The 14851-nt window shown below is 38.3% G+C and overlaps 1 protein-coding gene across 7 annotated transcripts in view; it reads left to right on the forward strand.

Annotated features, from left to right (window-relative positions):
* Positions 1–14851, forward strand: part of ST3GAL3 (ST3 beta-galactoside alpha-2,3-sialyltransferase 3) — a 224543-nt gene that overhangs the window by 26228 nt on the left and 183464 nt on the right. For 4 of the 7 annotated variants that reach the window (XM_015091928.3, XM_027968878.2, XM_042247079.2 and 1 more), the window contains exon 2: positions 654–798. In XM_015091928.3, coding sequence (XP_014947414.1) covers positions 684–798 — 115 coding nt within the window. In that variant the 5' untranslated portion in view covers positions 654–683. Of the gene's footprint in view, positions 1–224; positions 538–652; positions 799–14851 lie in introns of those variants that run through there. The other 3 variants (XM_042247096.2, XM_060401497.1, XM_042247078.1) reach the window with 2 other exon arrangements.

Below are 14851 nucleotides of genomic sequence, written 5' to 3' on the forward strand. Positions count from 1 at the left end.
GCAGAAAGGAATGCAGCCCTCCCAAGCCTCTGGGTTTGGTCTTGGGATAGCCTATGCAGAGGGCCCTGCTGAGCCAGGCTCCACCTGGACTTGCCGCCTTCAGAGCTCTGAGATAATAAATTTGAGTGGTTTCAGGCTGCTGAGTTTGTGGTAATTTGCTAGAGCAGCAGTAGAATACTAACGCAAAGGGGTTTACGCCAGGAAGTAGTGTTAGATTTTGTGTTATTCATAGACTGCCCTTTGTGCTGTGTGGAAAGTGGATTTGGGAGATGCAGATTTGGAGGCAGGGAAACTTGTGTTGTGGGAATATGGTGGTGTCAGGGCCTAGGGGAGTGATGGTGGGAAGCAGGTATGATTTGAGATTTACTTGCAAGGTTGGAATTGCCAGTTTGGTCACTGATTTGGTGTCAGGAGTGAGCGAGAGGAGAGACACGAGGGTGACAGCTGGCTTGGATGCTGAGTGATGGTGAAGCTGTCCTTTGAGCCAGGCTTGAGCAGGTCAGAGGATGCCACGTCATCAATCAGTGATAATTCCAGGTGGTTCTTCATTCGGAAATTGTCCTATAAATACTTATTTTAAGGTAGAGTATATCAGTAAGATGATTGCTTGATCAGTTAAGACCTAAATTTGTTGTTGTTGTTTTTTTTCCTAGGTCATGTAGAAAATTGTAGATCATGTGAAGATGGGACTCTTGATATTTGTACGCAATCTGCTGCTAGCCCTCTGCCTTTTTCTGGTACTGGGATTTTTGTATTATTCTGCATGGAAGCTACATTTACTCCAGTGGGAGGACTCCAGTAAGTATGCCACATTCTAGCCTACCCTCAGAAAAAGCCTGCTGTGGATCAGTTATGGGGCTTTCCTGTGGCTGCAGTGCGCTCAGAGTCTTCAGAGATGAGCACTGAGAATAAACTGAGCGTTCCTGGAACTTAGGCTCAGAAACCAGCTACCACTTTTGTTGCTCTAGGGTGAGAACCTTGATGTTTTATAAAAACTGCATGCCATGGCAGATCTTTTTATGAACTTAAGGAAAATGTGCTGTTTTATCTTCAATAAAATTCCAAACCATACCAGTACTTCTGGTCCTCCAATGTTGTTCTTTGCAAATTATTATTCTGTACCACCTCTCCCATCTGCCAGTTATTATTATCTTGGGGCTTGCTGTTGAAGTTGGTTTTCTAATGCCCTTAAAGCACGCATCTTTACCCTTTCCTTGGATTTTCAGTTTTTAATTTAACACTCTCGTTGTTTTATTTTACCTAAAGAACTTTTGTCTACTTCGTCATTTTAGCCCTTGTTGGTACTGAACTTGTACCTGGATAGAATAATGGCTTTTTTCCCCTACCCAGTAACTCCTAATCCCTTTCTCCCAGTTGCAGTCATTTCATGTGTTAGACTTCTTTCTGTATGGCTTTCTGACCCCCCTCCCCCAACACCAACTTGCTTCTGGTTCACTGAGTGTTGCCTGCATTTGGTTTGGGGTTTGCAGCTGCAGAGCTGCACTGAGCTGCACCAGCCTCTGAACAGTGTCTTCTTGGCTGCCTTTCAAGTGCCACATGGCGGCCACACGTGGTTTTCCTTTTGGTTCTTTTGTCTAATGGCTGTCTGAACTGGGTGCAGTAAAGTTTGGGGAGTCTGCTCTGTTTCCTAATGTCTTTTCTCTAGAATAGTTTTATTTTTACAAATGCTTATTGGATACCAGTGTGGAATTCACTTGAGAGTAGTCAGTCTCTAGCTAGGAGGTTAACTGAGCTAGAATGAGTTGGAAGAGGCAGCTGGCAATGGGCCTGCTATTGTATTGACTCCTTAACGTGGGAACTATTCCTGTGAGGTTGTTCATAATTTTCTCACATGGTCCAAAGTATTGAAGCAGCTTTAAGTCAGTTTTAAAAGCATAGTGTTATACTTTGCATATTATTGCTTTATGAGTAATGTTTAAATGCCTCTTAAATGAATAGTTTATAATTATCATTACTTACTTTGTGTTTCTATTCAAATTTTTCTGTTCCAACTTATCTTTAAGATCAAGGAGAGGACCCAGAATAGGGAGAGTTTATATCAGTGCAGTGTAAAATTCTGTACTTAGCGGCATTGTCCATGTCTGTTAATGGTTGGGTTCATTTGTATTCATAAAAATGATGGGAATATGTACAAGGAATGGGAGGCTTTCCTTCTCTGTTAAGGGGTACTGTGGAAGACATAACTAAGGATTAGATGATTTTTTTCTAGAGAAAATTGAGAAGGACATTAACTTTATGGAAGACCTACTGTGTGTCAGGTTTTAGGCTAGATAATTTACAGATTTAATTTACTTCTTACTATAACCATGTGAAGAGGCTATTATTATCTCTATTTTCCATTTGGGCAAACTAAAGTGTTTGGTTTAATTTACCCAAGTTACATAGCTAATTATTAGAACTGGAATTGAGTCCTGATTTTCTTTCTTTAAAACGTATTTTCATTATTTTACTGAAAAGTATAATAAATACTAAGAGTATTAATTAATTCTGTATTTCAGTTGGTAAAAAGAAAGAACAGAGAGACTCAGAGAAGAAATCATAGAGCGTCAGGATAGAGGTGAAGAAAGAAAGGGGGAGGAAAAGAAGGAGAAGAGAAGGAAAGTCCTCCAGGCAACAGGGGTTTATTAGGTTGGAAGTGACAGTTGCTGTTCTTGCGCTGTAGGTTCCATAGTTTGCTAACAGTTATCTGCTTTGAGTTAGTTATTGACTACCCACTCTCCACATCTTTTCTGTTACTCTGACTCTCACGCCTTTCAGATGTTTGACTTCGAATGGGTTTTTTAGACCTCCTTACTATAGCATGTTGTTTCTGTGCTGTAATATCAGAGGATGGAGTAATGTGATCAACCCTAATGTCTTACCAACTCAGGGGTTATCTTTTACCTTGTAACCTTTACTCGGTCAACAAGGTCACGCTGAAGGAGTTTCTAAAGCAAATGGCCTCTGTGTACTGAATTGTAAGTGATGGTTTGACAGTACTGATGCTGCTGCTAATAATAATGAAATGAAAGTAATAATTTGTTGAGTGTCTGCTGTATGTATTGTAATGAAGAGCTTTATATTCATAACCTCATAGTTTACATTGATGATTATTATCCTCTTTTACAGATGTAGAAACTGAGGCTTCAAAGAGGCTCAGTGATCAAGAGTTTGTATGTCTCTCATCTGTGGAGCTTAGAGGGCACAACCAAGCTTGAAAAATAAATGTCTTTGGCATTATTTTCCTTAATTTTTATTCATTTATGACTTAATCAAGATTACATATTAGGATTCCGTCACATTGGGGGAAAGAAGGGGAGTCAAGAGTGTTTTTATTATCAACTGATTTATTCAGTAAGCAGTATGTTCTTATTATGGTCCAAACTGTTCTATGTAAACTGCATATAAGATGAAAGTAGGCTTTATGCTCTCAGCCTATAACATGAGAAAGAAATAAATCAACTACTGTAATGTGTCGTATTCTGAAAGAGAGCTCTGTGTGAAATGCCATGTTAGAGCATGGAATTCCTTCCTGCCAGGAAATTTTAAGAATTAATCCCGAGGCATGTTGTATTAATAGGAAGATGCACAATGTTCTTTCTTGAGCAGTTTAGAGTTGCATGTGGCCAGTGCTTAGTCAGATTGCCAGGGCTTGGGTCAAGGGCTTAATCTAAAGGTTTCCTGTGTGAGATTGGTCCTAGTTATCAAAGTGTTTTTAAAAGTTCTCTATCGTGAGGTTTCCTGTTCTGCATGTTAAGGGGCTTGGAAGTTGCCAGTCTGACTAACAACAAGTGAAACACTGACGGACTGAAAATTCAACTCTTCTTGGCTCTGTAAGAGAGAAGAGCACGCAGGGCAGACCATTGCCACCATGTCTGGAGAGAACCACTGAAAAAAAGTTTAAAAAGTAGAACCTATATACTAAAAAAGGAAAGAAAATAGAATCATAAATTGCTCGATTAAAACCATAAAAAGCATAAAAAGAGTAGAAGATAAAAATAAGAACAAAAAATGAGGGCAACAAATAGAACACTGTAATGAATATGGTATTACTTCAAATATATTGGTAGTCACTTTGAATATCAGTGGTCTAAATGCACCAATTACAAGACAGAGATTGGACCAAACAAGACTCAACTGTCTGTTGTCTGCAAGAAACCCATTTTAATTATAAAGACACATATAAATTAAAAGTAAATGGAGAAAAATATACGGTGGTAACACTAGTCAAAACAAGTAGGAGTAGATGTGTTAATTTCAGACAAAGCAGGCTTCAAAGCAAGGAAAGTTATCACTGATAAAGAAGGCACTGCATAATGATAAAGGGGTTGGTTCTCTAAGAAGGCATAAAAATTCTCAATGTGTATGCGCCTAACAATAGAGTCTCAAAGCGTGAGGCAAAAATTAGTAAAATTGCAAAGAGAAGTAGCTGAATACTATCATAGCTGGAGACTCCAACACCACTTTGTCAGAAATGAACAGATCCAGCAGGCAGGAAATCTGTAAGAACCTAATTGAATCCAATCACACCATCAATCAATTGGCTATAATTGATGCCTATAGACTGCTTCACCTGGCAACAACAGGATATGCATTTCTTCTCAAGTTCACATGCAACATTCAAGATAGACCATGTTCTGGGCCATAAAACACATCTTTTTTTTTCCCCTTCAAGTATAGCTAATTTGGCAATGTTAGGTTCATTTCTAACATGTAGCAAAATGATTCAATTTATATACATATATATGTACACAAACACACATATACATATATATTCCATTATATTTTATTCCATAATATTGAATATAGTTCCCTATGCTATATAGGGAGGACCTTATTGTTTATTTTATGTATGATAGTTTGTATCTGCTAATGTCGAGCTCCTAATTTAACCCCTCTCCCCCTTTTCCCTTTTGGTAACCATAAGTTTGCTTTCCATGTCTGTGGGTCTGTTTCTGTTTTGTTGGTAAGTTCATTTGTATCATATACTTTTTTTGTTTATTCTTGGATATAGTGGATTAACAGTGTTATGTTAGTTTCAGGTATAGAGCAAAGTGAATCAGTTATACATGTATATATTCTTTTTTAGAGTCTTTTTCCATTTAGGTTATTGCAGATCATTGAGTAGAGTCCCCTGTGCTCACAGCAGGGCCTTACTATTTATCTGCTTTATGTATGGTAGTGTATATATGTTAATCCCAGTCTCTTAATTTATCCCCTCATCTTTTAACTTTGGTAACCAAAAGTGTTTTCTACATCTGTGAGCCTGTTTCTGTTTTGTCAATAAGTTCATGTGTATGATATTTTAGATTCTACAAATAAGTGATATCATATGCTATTTGTCTTTCTCTTGACTTACTTCACTTAGTGTGATAATCCTAGGTCCATCATTTTACTACAAATGACAGTATCTCATTCTTTTTCCATAAACATCTTAACAAATTTATAAGAATAGAAATCATACAATGTGTTATTTCAGACCACAAAAGAATTAAACTAGAAATCAGTGAAAGAAAGATAACTAGAAAATCCCCAAATACATGAAGATTAAACTGTATACTTCTAAGTACAACATGGGTCAAAAAAGAAATATATGAGATTTAAAAAATATTTTTAACTGAATGAAATGATAGCCAAACTGATAAAAAAAATATGGGATGTAGCAAGATCAGAGGGAAATTTATAGTGTTGAAACATATATTAGAAAAGAAGAAAGATCTAAAATCAATTATCTAAGTTTCCACCTTCAGTTCAGTTCAGTTCAGTCGCTCAGTTGTGTCTGACTCCTTGTGACCCCATGAACTGCAGCATGCCAGGCCTCCCTGTCCATCACCAACTCCCAGAGTTTACTCAAACTCATGTCCGTTGAGTCAGTGATGCCATCCAACCATCTTATCCTCTGTCATCCCCTTCTCCTCCTCAATTTTTTCCAGCATCTTTTCAAATGAGTCAGCTCTTCGCATCAGGTGGCCAAAGTATCGGAGTTTCAGCTTCACCATCAGTCCTTCCAATGAACACCCAGGACTGATCTCCTTTAGGATGGACTAGTTGGATCTCCTTGCAGTCCAAGGGACTCTCAAGAGTCTTCTCCAACACCACACTTGAAAAGCATCAGTTCTTCAGTGCTCAGCTTTCTTTATAGTCCAACTCTCACATCCATACATGACCACTGGAAAAACCGTAGCCTTAACTAGATGGACCTTTGTTGGCAAAGTAATGTCTCTGCTTTTGAATATGCTGTCTAGGTTGGTCATAACTTTCCTTCCAAGGAGTAAGCAAGCGTCTTTTAATTTCATGGTTGCAATCACCATCTGCAGTGATTTTGGAGCCCAGGAGAATAAAGTCAGCCACTGTTTCTGTTTCCCCATCTATTTGGCATGAAGTGATGGGACCAGATGCCATGATCTTTGTTTTCTGAATGTTGACCTTTAAGCCAACTTTTTCACTCTCCTCTTTCACTTTCATCAAGAGGCTCCTTATTTCTTCTTCACTCTTTGCCATAAGGGTGGTGTCATCTGCATATCTGAGGTTATTGATATTTCTCCCAGCAATCTTGATTCCAGCTTGTGCTTCCTCCATCCCAGAGTTTCTCATGATGTACTCTGCATATAAGTTAAATAAGTAGGGTGACAATATACAGCCTTGATGTACTCCTTTTCCTATTTGGAACCAGTCTGTTGTTCCATGTCCAGTTCTAACTGTTGCTTCTTGACCTGCGTACAGATTTCTCAGGAGGCAGGCCAGGTGGCCTGGTATTCCCATCTCTTTAAGAATTTTCCAGAGTTTATTGTGATCCACATAGTCAAAGGCTTTGGCATAGTCAATAAAGAGATGTTTTTCTGGAACTCCTGCTTTTTTGATGATCCAGCGGATGTTGGCAATTTGATCTCTGGTTCCTCTGTATTTTCTAAAACCAGCTTGAACATCTGGAAGTTCACGGTTCATGTATTACTAAAGCCTGGCTTGGAGAATTTTAAGCATTACTTTACTAGCATGTGACCTGACTTTAAGACTTATTATAAAGTTACAGTGATCAAGATAGTGTAGTATTGGCAGAAGACTAGACAAATAGAGCAGTGGAACATTGATAGGGAGCCCAGAAATAGACCCACATGTAGTCAATTGATAAAGGAGCAAAAGCAATATAATGGAGAAAAGATAGTTGTTTTAACAAAGTGGTGTGGAACAACTGGACATCCATATACCAAGAAAAAAAAATCTAGATAGACATTATATCTTTCACAAAAATTAACTCAAAATGGATCACAGATCTAAATGTAAAATGTAAAACTTTAAAATTTTTGGAAGGTAGAGGAGAAAACCTACATGACCTTGGATTGGTGATGACTTTTTAAGATACCCTGATGGCTTAGAGGTTAAAGCATCTGCCTGGAATGTGGGAGACCAGGGTTTGATCCCTGGGTGGGGAAGATCCCCTGGAGAAGGAAAATGCAACCCACTCCAGTACTCTTGCCTGGAGAATCCCACAGAGGGAGGAGCCTGGTAGGCTATAGTCCATGGGGTTGCAAAGAGTTGGACACTACTGAGCGACTTCACTTTCACTTCACTTTTAGATACAACATGAAAGGCACAATTCATGAAAGAAAGCAGTAAAAAACTGGATTTCATTAAAATTAAAAGCTTCTGCTCTGTAAAGAGAATGAAAAAATAATTTACAGTTTGGAATAAAATATTTGTAAAGGACACATCTGATAAAGGATTTTATTCAAAATATATGAACTCTTAAAACTCAACAGTGAGAACATAGGTACAGGTAACCCTGTTTAAAAATTAGCCAAAGACCTCAAGAAAAAAATGTATACAGATGGAAAATAAACATGAAAAAATGCTCTGCATCATGTCTCATCAGGGAAATGCAAATTAACAATGAGATACCGCTACATACCTATTAGAATGGCCAAAATCTGGAACACTGATAATACCAAATGCTGGCAAGGTTGTGGAACAATGAGAACTCATTCATTGCAGGTGGAAAGTTAAAATGGTACAGCTACTTTAGAAAATAGTTTAACAGTTTCTTATGAAACAAAACATACTCCATGCTCCAGCAATCACATTCCTTGGTATTTATCCATATGAATATTGTATCCAGAACCTATAGCTGTATGTTTATGATGTTTTATTCATAAGCAAACTTGGAAGCAACCTAGATGTCCTTCAATAGTTGAATGGATAACTAAACTGTAGTACATCCAGACAATGGAATATGATTAAGTGCTAACAAGAAATGAACTACCAAAGGCATGAGATGATATGGAGGAACCTTAAATGCTTATTGCTAAGTCTTGAGTGGATGAGTCCCATTAAGTTAGAGAAGTGTGAAACACCATGGGCTTTCCTCAGATCCATGCTAAACTTGGCATTAAATTGTGGCTACATAAGTTCAAGGTGATCAGGCAGTAATTGAACTACTACTCTTTTTGAGGTGGGGGTGCTGTACTGCATGGCATGTGGGATCTTATTTCCCCAGCTAGGGATTGAACTTGTGCTCCCGGCAATGGCAGTGCAGAGTCTTAACCTCTGGACCGCCAGGGAAGTCCCTGAACTGCCTCCGTTCTTGTTTTTCTTTAAGCTTTATTCATGCATTTGTTTTTGGCTGTTGCTGTGTGAGGGCTTTCTCTTTGGTGAGTGGGGGCTGCTCTTCGTTGTGTTGTGTGAGCTTCTCACTGTGGTGGCCTCTCGTTGTGGAGCACAGACTCTAGGTAGTTGGGCTTCGGTAGTTGTGGCTCAGAGACTCCAGAGCACGGGCTCAGTAGTTGTGGCACACGGGCTTAGTTGCCCTGAAGCATATGGGATCTAACCGGACCAGGGATTGAACCTGTGTCCCCTGCACTGACAGGCAGATTCTTAACCACTGGAGCACCAGGGAAGCCCCCTGGACTGCCTCTTAAAGCACAAATCAGTGCTCTTCAGAGAAAGATAATAATAGTTTCTACATGTAATATCTATAGTGTCCAGTGTTCAGTAAGTTATTAGACATATAAACAGGAAAATGCAATACACATTCAAGGAAAAACTCCAAGTCTGTGGGTAAGTTGGCTCAGATTTTGGACTTGGTGATAAAGTAGCTATTACTGATAATCTGAAGAATGAAAAGAAGTACAGTGAACAGTAAGTAGTCCTAGCAGATAAATAGATGCTATAAAAAAGAACCAAATGCATAGTCGATATCTGAACAGTATAGGAACAGAAATGAATTTTTCATTTAATACTAGACTGGATAAAACAGAGGAAGTCAATGAACTTGAAGAGGGTGTAATAGAAATTATCCAATCTGAGCCATAGAAAGAAAAAAAAATATATTGAAGAAAAATGAATAGAACCCCAGGGACCTGTGGGACAATATAAAAATTTTTTAATATATATGAGAATTGGGCAGAAAAATAGTTTGAAGAAATAATGGCTGAAAACTTTCTGAATTTGGTGGAAACAAATTAACTGATAGATCTAGGAAGCTCAGCAAACTGTAATAAGGATAAATATCGGGGGAGAGAGGAAACCTAGATACATCACAAACTTGTGAAATTTAAAAATGAAAACCGTGAAAGAGAAAAGGAAACATTCTGTATGGGGGTAAGAAATTCCACTGACTTTTCACCATAAACAAAAAGAACACAATGAAAGATCCTTAAATGTTGAAAGAAAATACCAAGAACTTGTCATCCCAGAATTCTTTATCTATGGAAAATATCCTGCAAAACTGAGGATGAAATAAAGACATTTTCAAATGGAGACTAGTTAAGAGAATTTGTTGCTAGCAGAACTGTATAACAAAAGAATCCTAAAGGATATCCTTCAGGCCAGTGGGAAGTGATACCAAATGGAAATTTGGATCCACAGGAAAAAATGAAGATCACTGGAAATGATAAACAATGGGAAATATGAGAGATTTTTTTTCCTCTTCTCATAACTTGCTTTAAAGACAACTAATTACTTAAAGCAAAGATAAAGAGCCTGTAAAGTGAGGCTGAGAACATGTGTAGAAATAAAAAGATAGGACAACACTTGCATAAAGAGTGGGGGGGTAGTGAATGGAATTTTGCTGTTGTAAGATTATTACATTTGTGCAAAACAAGAAATGGGAAATAGGAATGTTGTGTATCAAGTAAGTAAAGGGTAGTTCAGTTCAGTCGCTCAGTCGGGTCCGACTCTTTGCGACCCCATGAATCTCAGCACGCCAGGCCTCCCTGTCCATCACCAACTCCCGGAGTTCACTCAGACTCACGTCCATCGAGTCGGTGATGCCATCCAGCCATCTCATCCTCAGTCGTCCCCTTCTCCTCCTGCCCCCAATTCCTCCCAGCATCAGAGTCTTTTCCAATGAGTCAGCTCTTCGCATGAGGTGGCCAAAGTACTGGAGTTTCAGCTTTAGCCTCATTCCTTCCAAAGAAATCCCAGGGTCAATCTCCTTCAGAATGGACTGGTTGGATCTCCTTGCAGTCCAAGGGACTCTAGAGTCTTCTCCAACACCCCAGTTCAAAACCATCAATTCTTTGGCGCTCAGCCTTCTTCACAGTCCAATTCTCACATCCATACATGACCACAGGAAAAACCATAGCCTTGACTAGACGGACCTTTGTTGGCAAAGGAATGTCTCTGCTTTTGAATATGCTATCTAGGTTGGTCATAACTTTTCTTCCAAGGAGTCAGCATCTTTTAATTTCATGGCTGCAGTCACCATCTGCAGTGATCTTAGAGCCCCAAAAAATAAAGTCTGACACAGTTTCCACTGTTTCCTCATCTATTTCCCATGAAGTGATGGGACCAGATGCCATGATCTTCGTTTTCTGAATGTTGAGCTTTAAGCCAACTTTTTCACTCTTCTCTTTCACTTTCATCAAGAGGCTTTTTAGTTCCTCTTCACTTTCTGCCATAAGGGTGGTATCATCTGCATATCTGAGGTTATTGATATTTCTTCTGGCAATCTTGATTCCAGCTTGTGTTTCTTCCAGCCCAGCGTTTCTCATGATGTACTCTGCATAGAAGTTAAATAAGCAGGGTGACAGTATACAGCCTTGATGTACTCCTTTTCCTATTTGGAACCAGTCTGTTGTTCCATGTCCAGTTCTATCTGTTGCTTCCTGGCCTGCATACAGATTTCTCAAGAGGCAGGTTAGGTGGTCTGGGATTCCCATTTCTTTCAGAATTTTCCACAGTTTATTGTGATCCACACAGTCAAAGACTTTGGCATAGTCAATAAAGCAGAAATAGATGTTTTTCTGGAACTCTCTTGCTTTTTCCATGATCCATCAGATGTTGGCAATTTGATATCTGGTTCCTCTGCCTTTTTTAAAACCAGCTTGAACATCAGGGAGTTCGCGGTCCACGTATTGCTGAAGCCTGGCTTGGAGAATTTTGAGCATTACTTTACTAGCATGTGAGATGAGTGCAATTGTGCGGTAGTTTGAGCATTCTTTGGCATTGCCTTTCTTTGGAATTGGAATGAAAACTGACGTTTTCCAGTCCTGTGGCCACTGCTGAGTTTCCCATATTTGCTGGGATATTGAGTGCAGCACTTTCACAGCATCATCTTTCAGGACTTGAAACAGCTCAACTGGAATTCCATCACCTCCACTAGCTTTGTTCATAGTGATGCTTTCTAAGGCCCACTTGACTTCACATTCCAAGATGTCTGGCTCTAGATTAGTGATCACATCATCATGATTATCTGGGTCGTGAAGATCTTTTTTGTACAGTTCTTTTGTGTATTCTTGCCACCTCTTCTTAATATCTTCTGCTTCTGTTAGGTCCAGACCATTTCTGTCCTTTATCGAGCCCATCTTTGCATGAAATGTTCCCTTGGTATCTCTAATTTTCTTGAAGAGATCTCTAGTCTTTCCCATTCTGTTGTTTTCCTTTATTTCTTTGCATTGATTGCTGAAGAAGGCTTTTTTATCTCTTCTTGCTATTCTTTGGAACTCTGCATTCAGATGCTTATATCTTTCCTTTTCTCCTTTGCTTTTCACCTCTCTTCTTCTCACAGCTATTTGTAAGGCCTCCCCAGACAGCCATTTTGCTTTTTTGCATTTCTTTTCCATGAGGATGGTCTTGATCCCTGTGTCCTGTACAGTGTCTCGAACCTCCATCCATAGTTCATCAGGCACTCTATCTATCAGATCTAGACCCTTAAATCTATTTCTCACTTCCACTGTATAATCATAAGGGATTTGATTTAGGTCATACCTGAATGGTCTAGCGGTTTTCCCTACTTTCTTCAATTTAAGTCTGAATTTGGCAATAAGGAGTAGAGTAAATATAAAATGTCATATGTAGAAAGGTATTATAATGACTTTGATAAGTGAAAGGTATGGTTCCTATCAATGTTCTACTTATTGCCTAGTAGAATAACTAGTAAAAAAAAATAACAAAAAGAAGTTTTTATCTAAGGAATCAATAGAAGAAATAAAATAGAACACTATAAAATTTCAGTTAATCCTAGAAAAGAGAAATATAAGAAGAAAAAAACAGAAGGGAGAAATGGAAAACAAATTGTAAGACAGTTGACTTCATCCTTACTATATAAATAATTACATTTAAATATGAACAGATTAAAACTCCAGTTAAAGGCAGAAACCATCAGAATGGTTAATGAAGCAGAATCTAACTGTGTCCTAATATGAGACATATGTATTAAATTTAAAGACACAGATGGGTTCAAAGTAAAAGGATGGAAAATATATAAACAATAAGCATTTGGTACAGCTATATTAATTTCAGCAAATTATACTTCAAGACAGATGAGAGAGGTTCATTACTTAATGATAAAAGGAGAAATTCACCAGGAAGATAAATACATATATAAATGTGTATGTGCACCTAATAACAAAGTGTCACAGCTCGTTAAGCAGAAGCTAATAAGACTAAATAACTAAAAAGAAACAAGTAAGAAAGGCAGTGACAGACGTAGACAGCATATTAAAAAGCAGAGACATTACTTTGCTAAGAAAGGTCCGTACAGTGAAAGCTATGATTTTCCCAGTAGTCGTGTATGGATGTGAGAGGTGGACTGTAAAAAACACTGAGCACGGAAGAATGAGGCCCTGAGACTGTGGTGCTGGAGAAGACTCGAGAGTCCCTTGGGCAGAAAGGAGATCAAACCAGTCAATCCTAAAGGAAACCAACTCTGAATGTTCATTGGAAGGACTGATGCTGAAGGTGAAGCTCCAATACTTTGGCCACCTGGTGCGAAGAGCAGACTCACTGGAAGCCTCTGATCCTGGGAAAGATTGAAGGCAGGAGGAGAAGGGGGTCACAGAGGATGAGATGGTTGGATGGCATCACCGACTCAACGGACATGAGTTTGGGTAAAACCCTGGGAGATGGTGAGGGGCAGGGGAGCCTGGCATGCTGCGGTCTACAGGGTTGCAGAGAGTGGGTCACACGAGTGACTGCACAACAACCAACAGACTAAGGGGAGAAAAGGACGAATCCACACTCGTGTTCAGATATGTTAACACCCACTCAGTAATCAGTAAGACAAGTCAGAAAATCTGTAAGGCTATAGAAGATCTCAGCAGCACTATCAACTACTTCTTCCTGATTGAGATTTATAGAACACTTTACCCAATAATGGCAGAATATGCATTCTTTTCAAGTGTAAGCAGCATGTTCATTGAGGCTGATACTAGGCCATAAAATAAGTCTCAATACATTTTAAAAGATTGAAATCTTAGGATATTCTGTGATTGTGATGGAAGCAAATTAGAAATCAGTAAGACAGTAATTACAGGTACAGGCAAATTAAAACTTGCAGGCCAAATCCAGCTGGCTGCCTGTTTCTGTAAAATTTTATCAGAACACAACTGTATGTATATAAATTCATTTACATATTGTCAGTTGCTACTTTTGTGCTATAATGGCAACATTTTAAAATTCATTTTTATTGAAGTATAGTGGATTTACAATGTTGTGTTTGTTTCAGGTGTAAAACAGTGAAGTAATTCAGTTATGCATACATACATATATAGTTTCAGATTTTTTTCTTATAGGTTATTACAAAATGTTAAATATAGTTCCCTATGCTATACAGTAGGCCTTGTTGTTTATCTGTGCTATATACTGTAGTGTACATATGTTAATCCCAAACTCCTAGTTTATCCCTTACCCTTTCTCCTTTGGTAACTATTAAGTTTGTTTTCTGTGTCTGTGAGTCTGTTTCTATTTTGCATATAAGTTCATGTTGTCATTTTTTTTTTACAGTTTCCACATATAAGCAATATATATTTGTCTTTGGCTTTCTTCATTTAGTACAGTAATCTCTAGGTCCATCCATGTTGCTGCAAATGGCACCATTTCATTCATTTTCATGGCTAAGTAATATTCTACTGTATAAATATACCACATCATCTTTATCCATTCATATGCTGATGGACATTTAGGTTGCTTCCATGTCTCAGCCATTGTAAATAGTGTTGCTGTGAACATTGGGGTGCATGTGTGTTTTCAAATTATGGTTGTATCTGGATATATGCCCAAGAGTGGAATTTAAAAATCATATGATAACTCTATTTTTGGTCTTCTAAGGAAACTTCATACTGTATTCCACAGTGGATGTACCAGTTTACAATCCCACCAACAGTCTAGATGGGTTCCGTTTTCTCCATACATTGAATAGTTGTGACAGAGACTATCTGGCCTGCAAAGTCAGAATATTTATTTTCTGGCCTTTACAGAAAAAGGTTGTTGACTCCTCAAATATTTGCATGTTAAACAAGCTCTTAGGTAATTCGTAGATTAAAGATGAAACCAAAAGAGAAAACAGAAAATATTTTAAAGTGACTGATTATGAAATTCTATATATTAAAATTTGTTGGGTATAGCAAGAACAATG

Source organism: Ovis aries, chromosome 1 (genome assembly GCF_016772045.2).
Source record: "Ovis aries strain OAR_USU_Benz2616 breed Rambouillet chromosome 1, ARS-UI_Ramb_v3.0, whole genome shotgun sequence".
Taxonomy (NCBI): domain Eukaryota; kingdom Metazoa; phylum Chordata; class Mammalia; order Artiodactyla; family Bovidae; genus Ovis; species Ovis aries.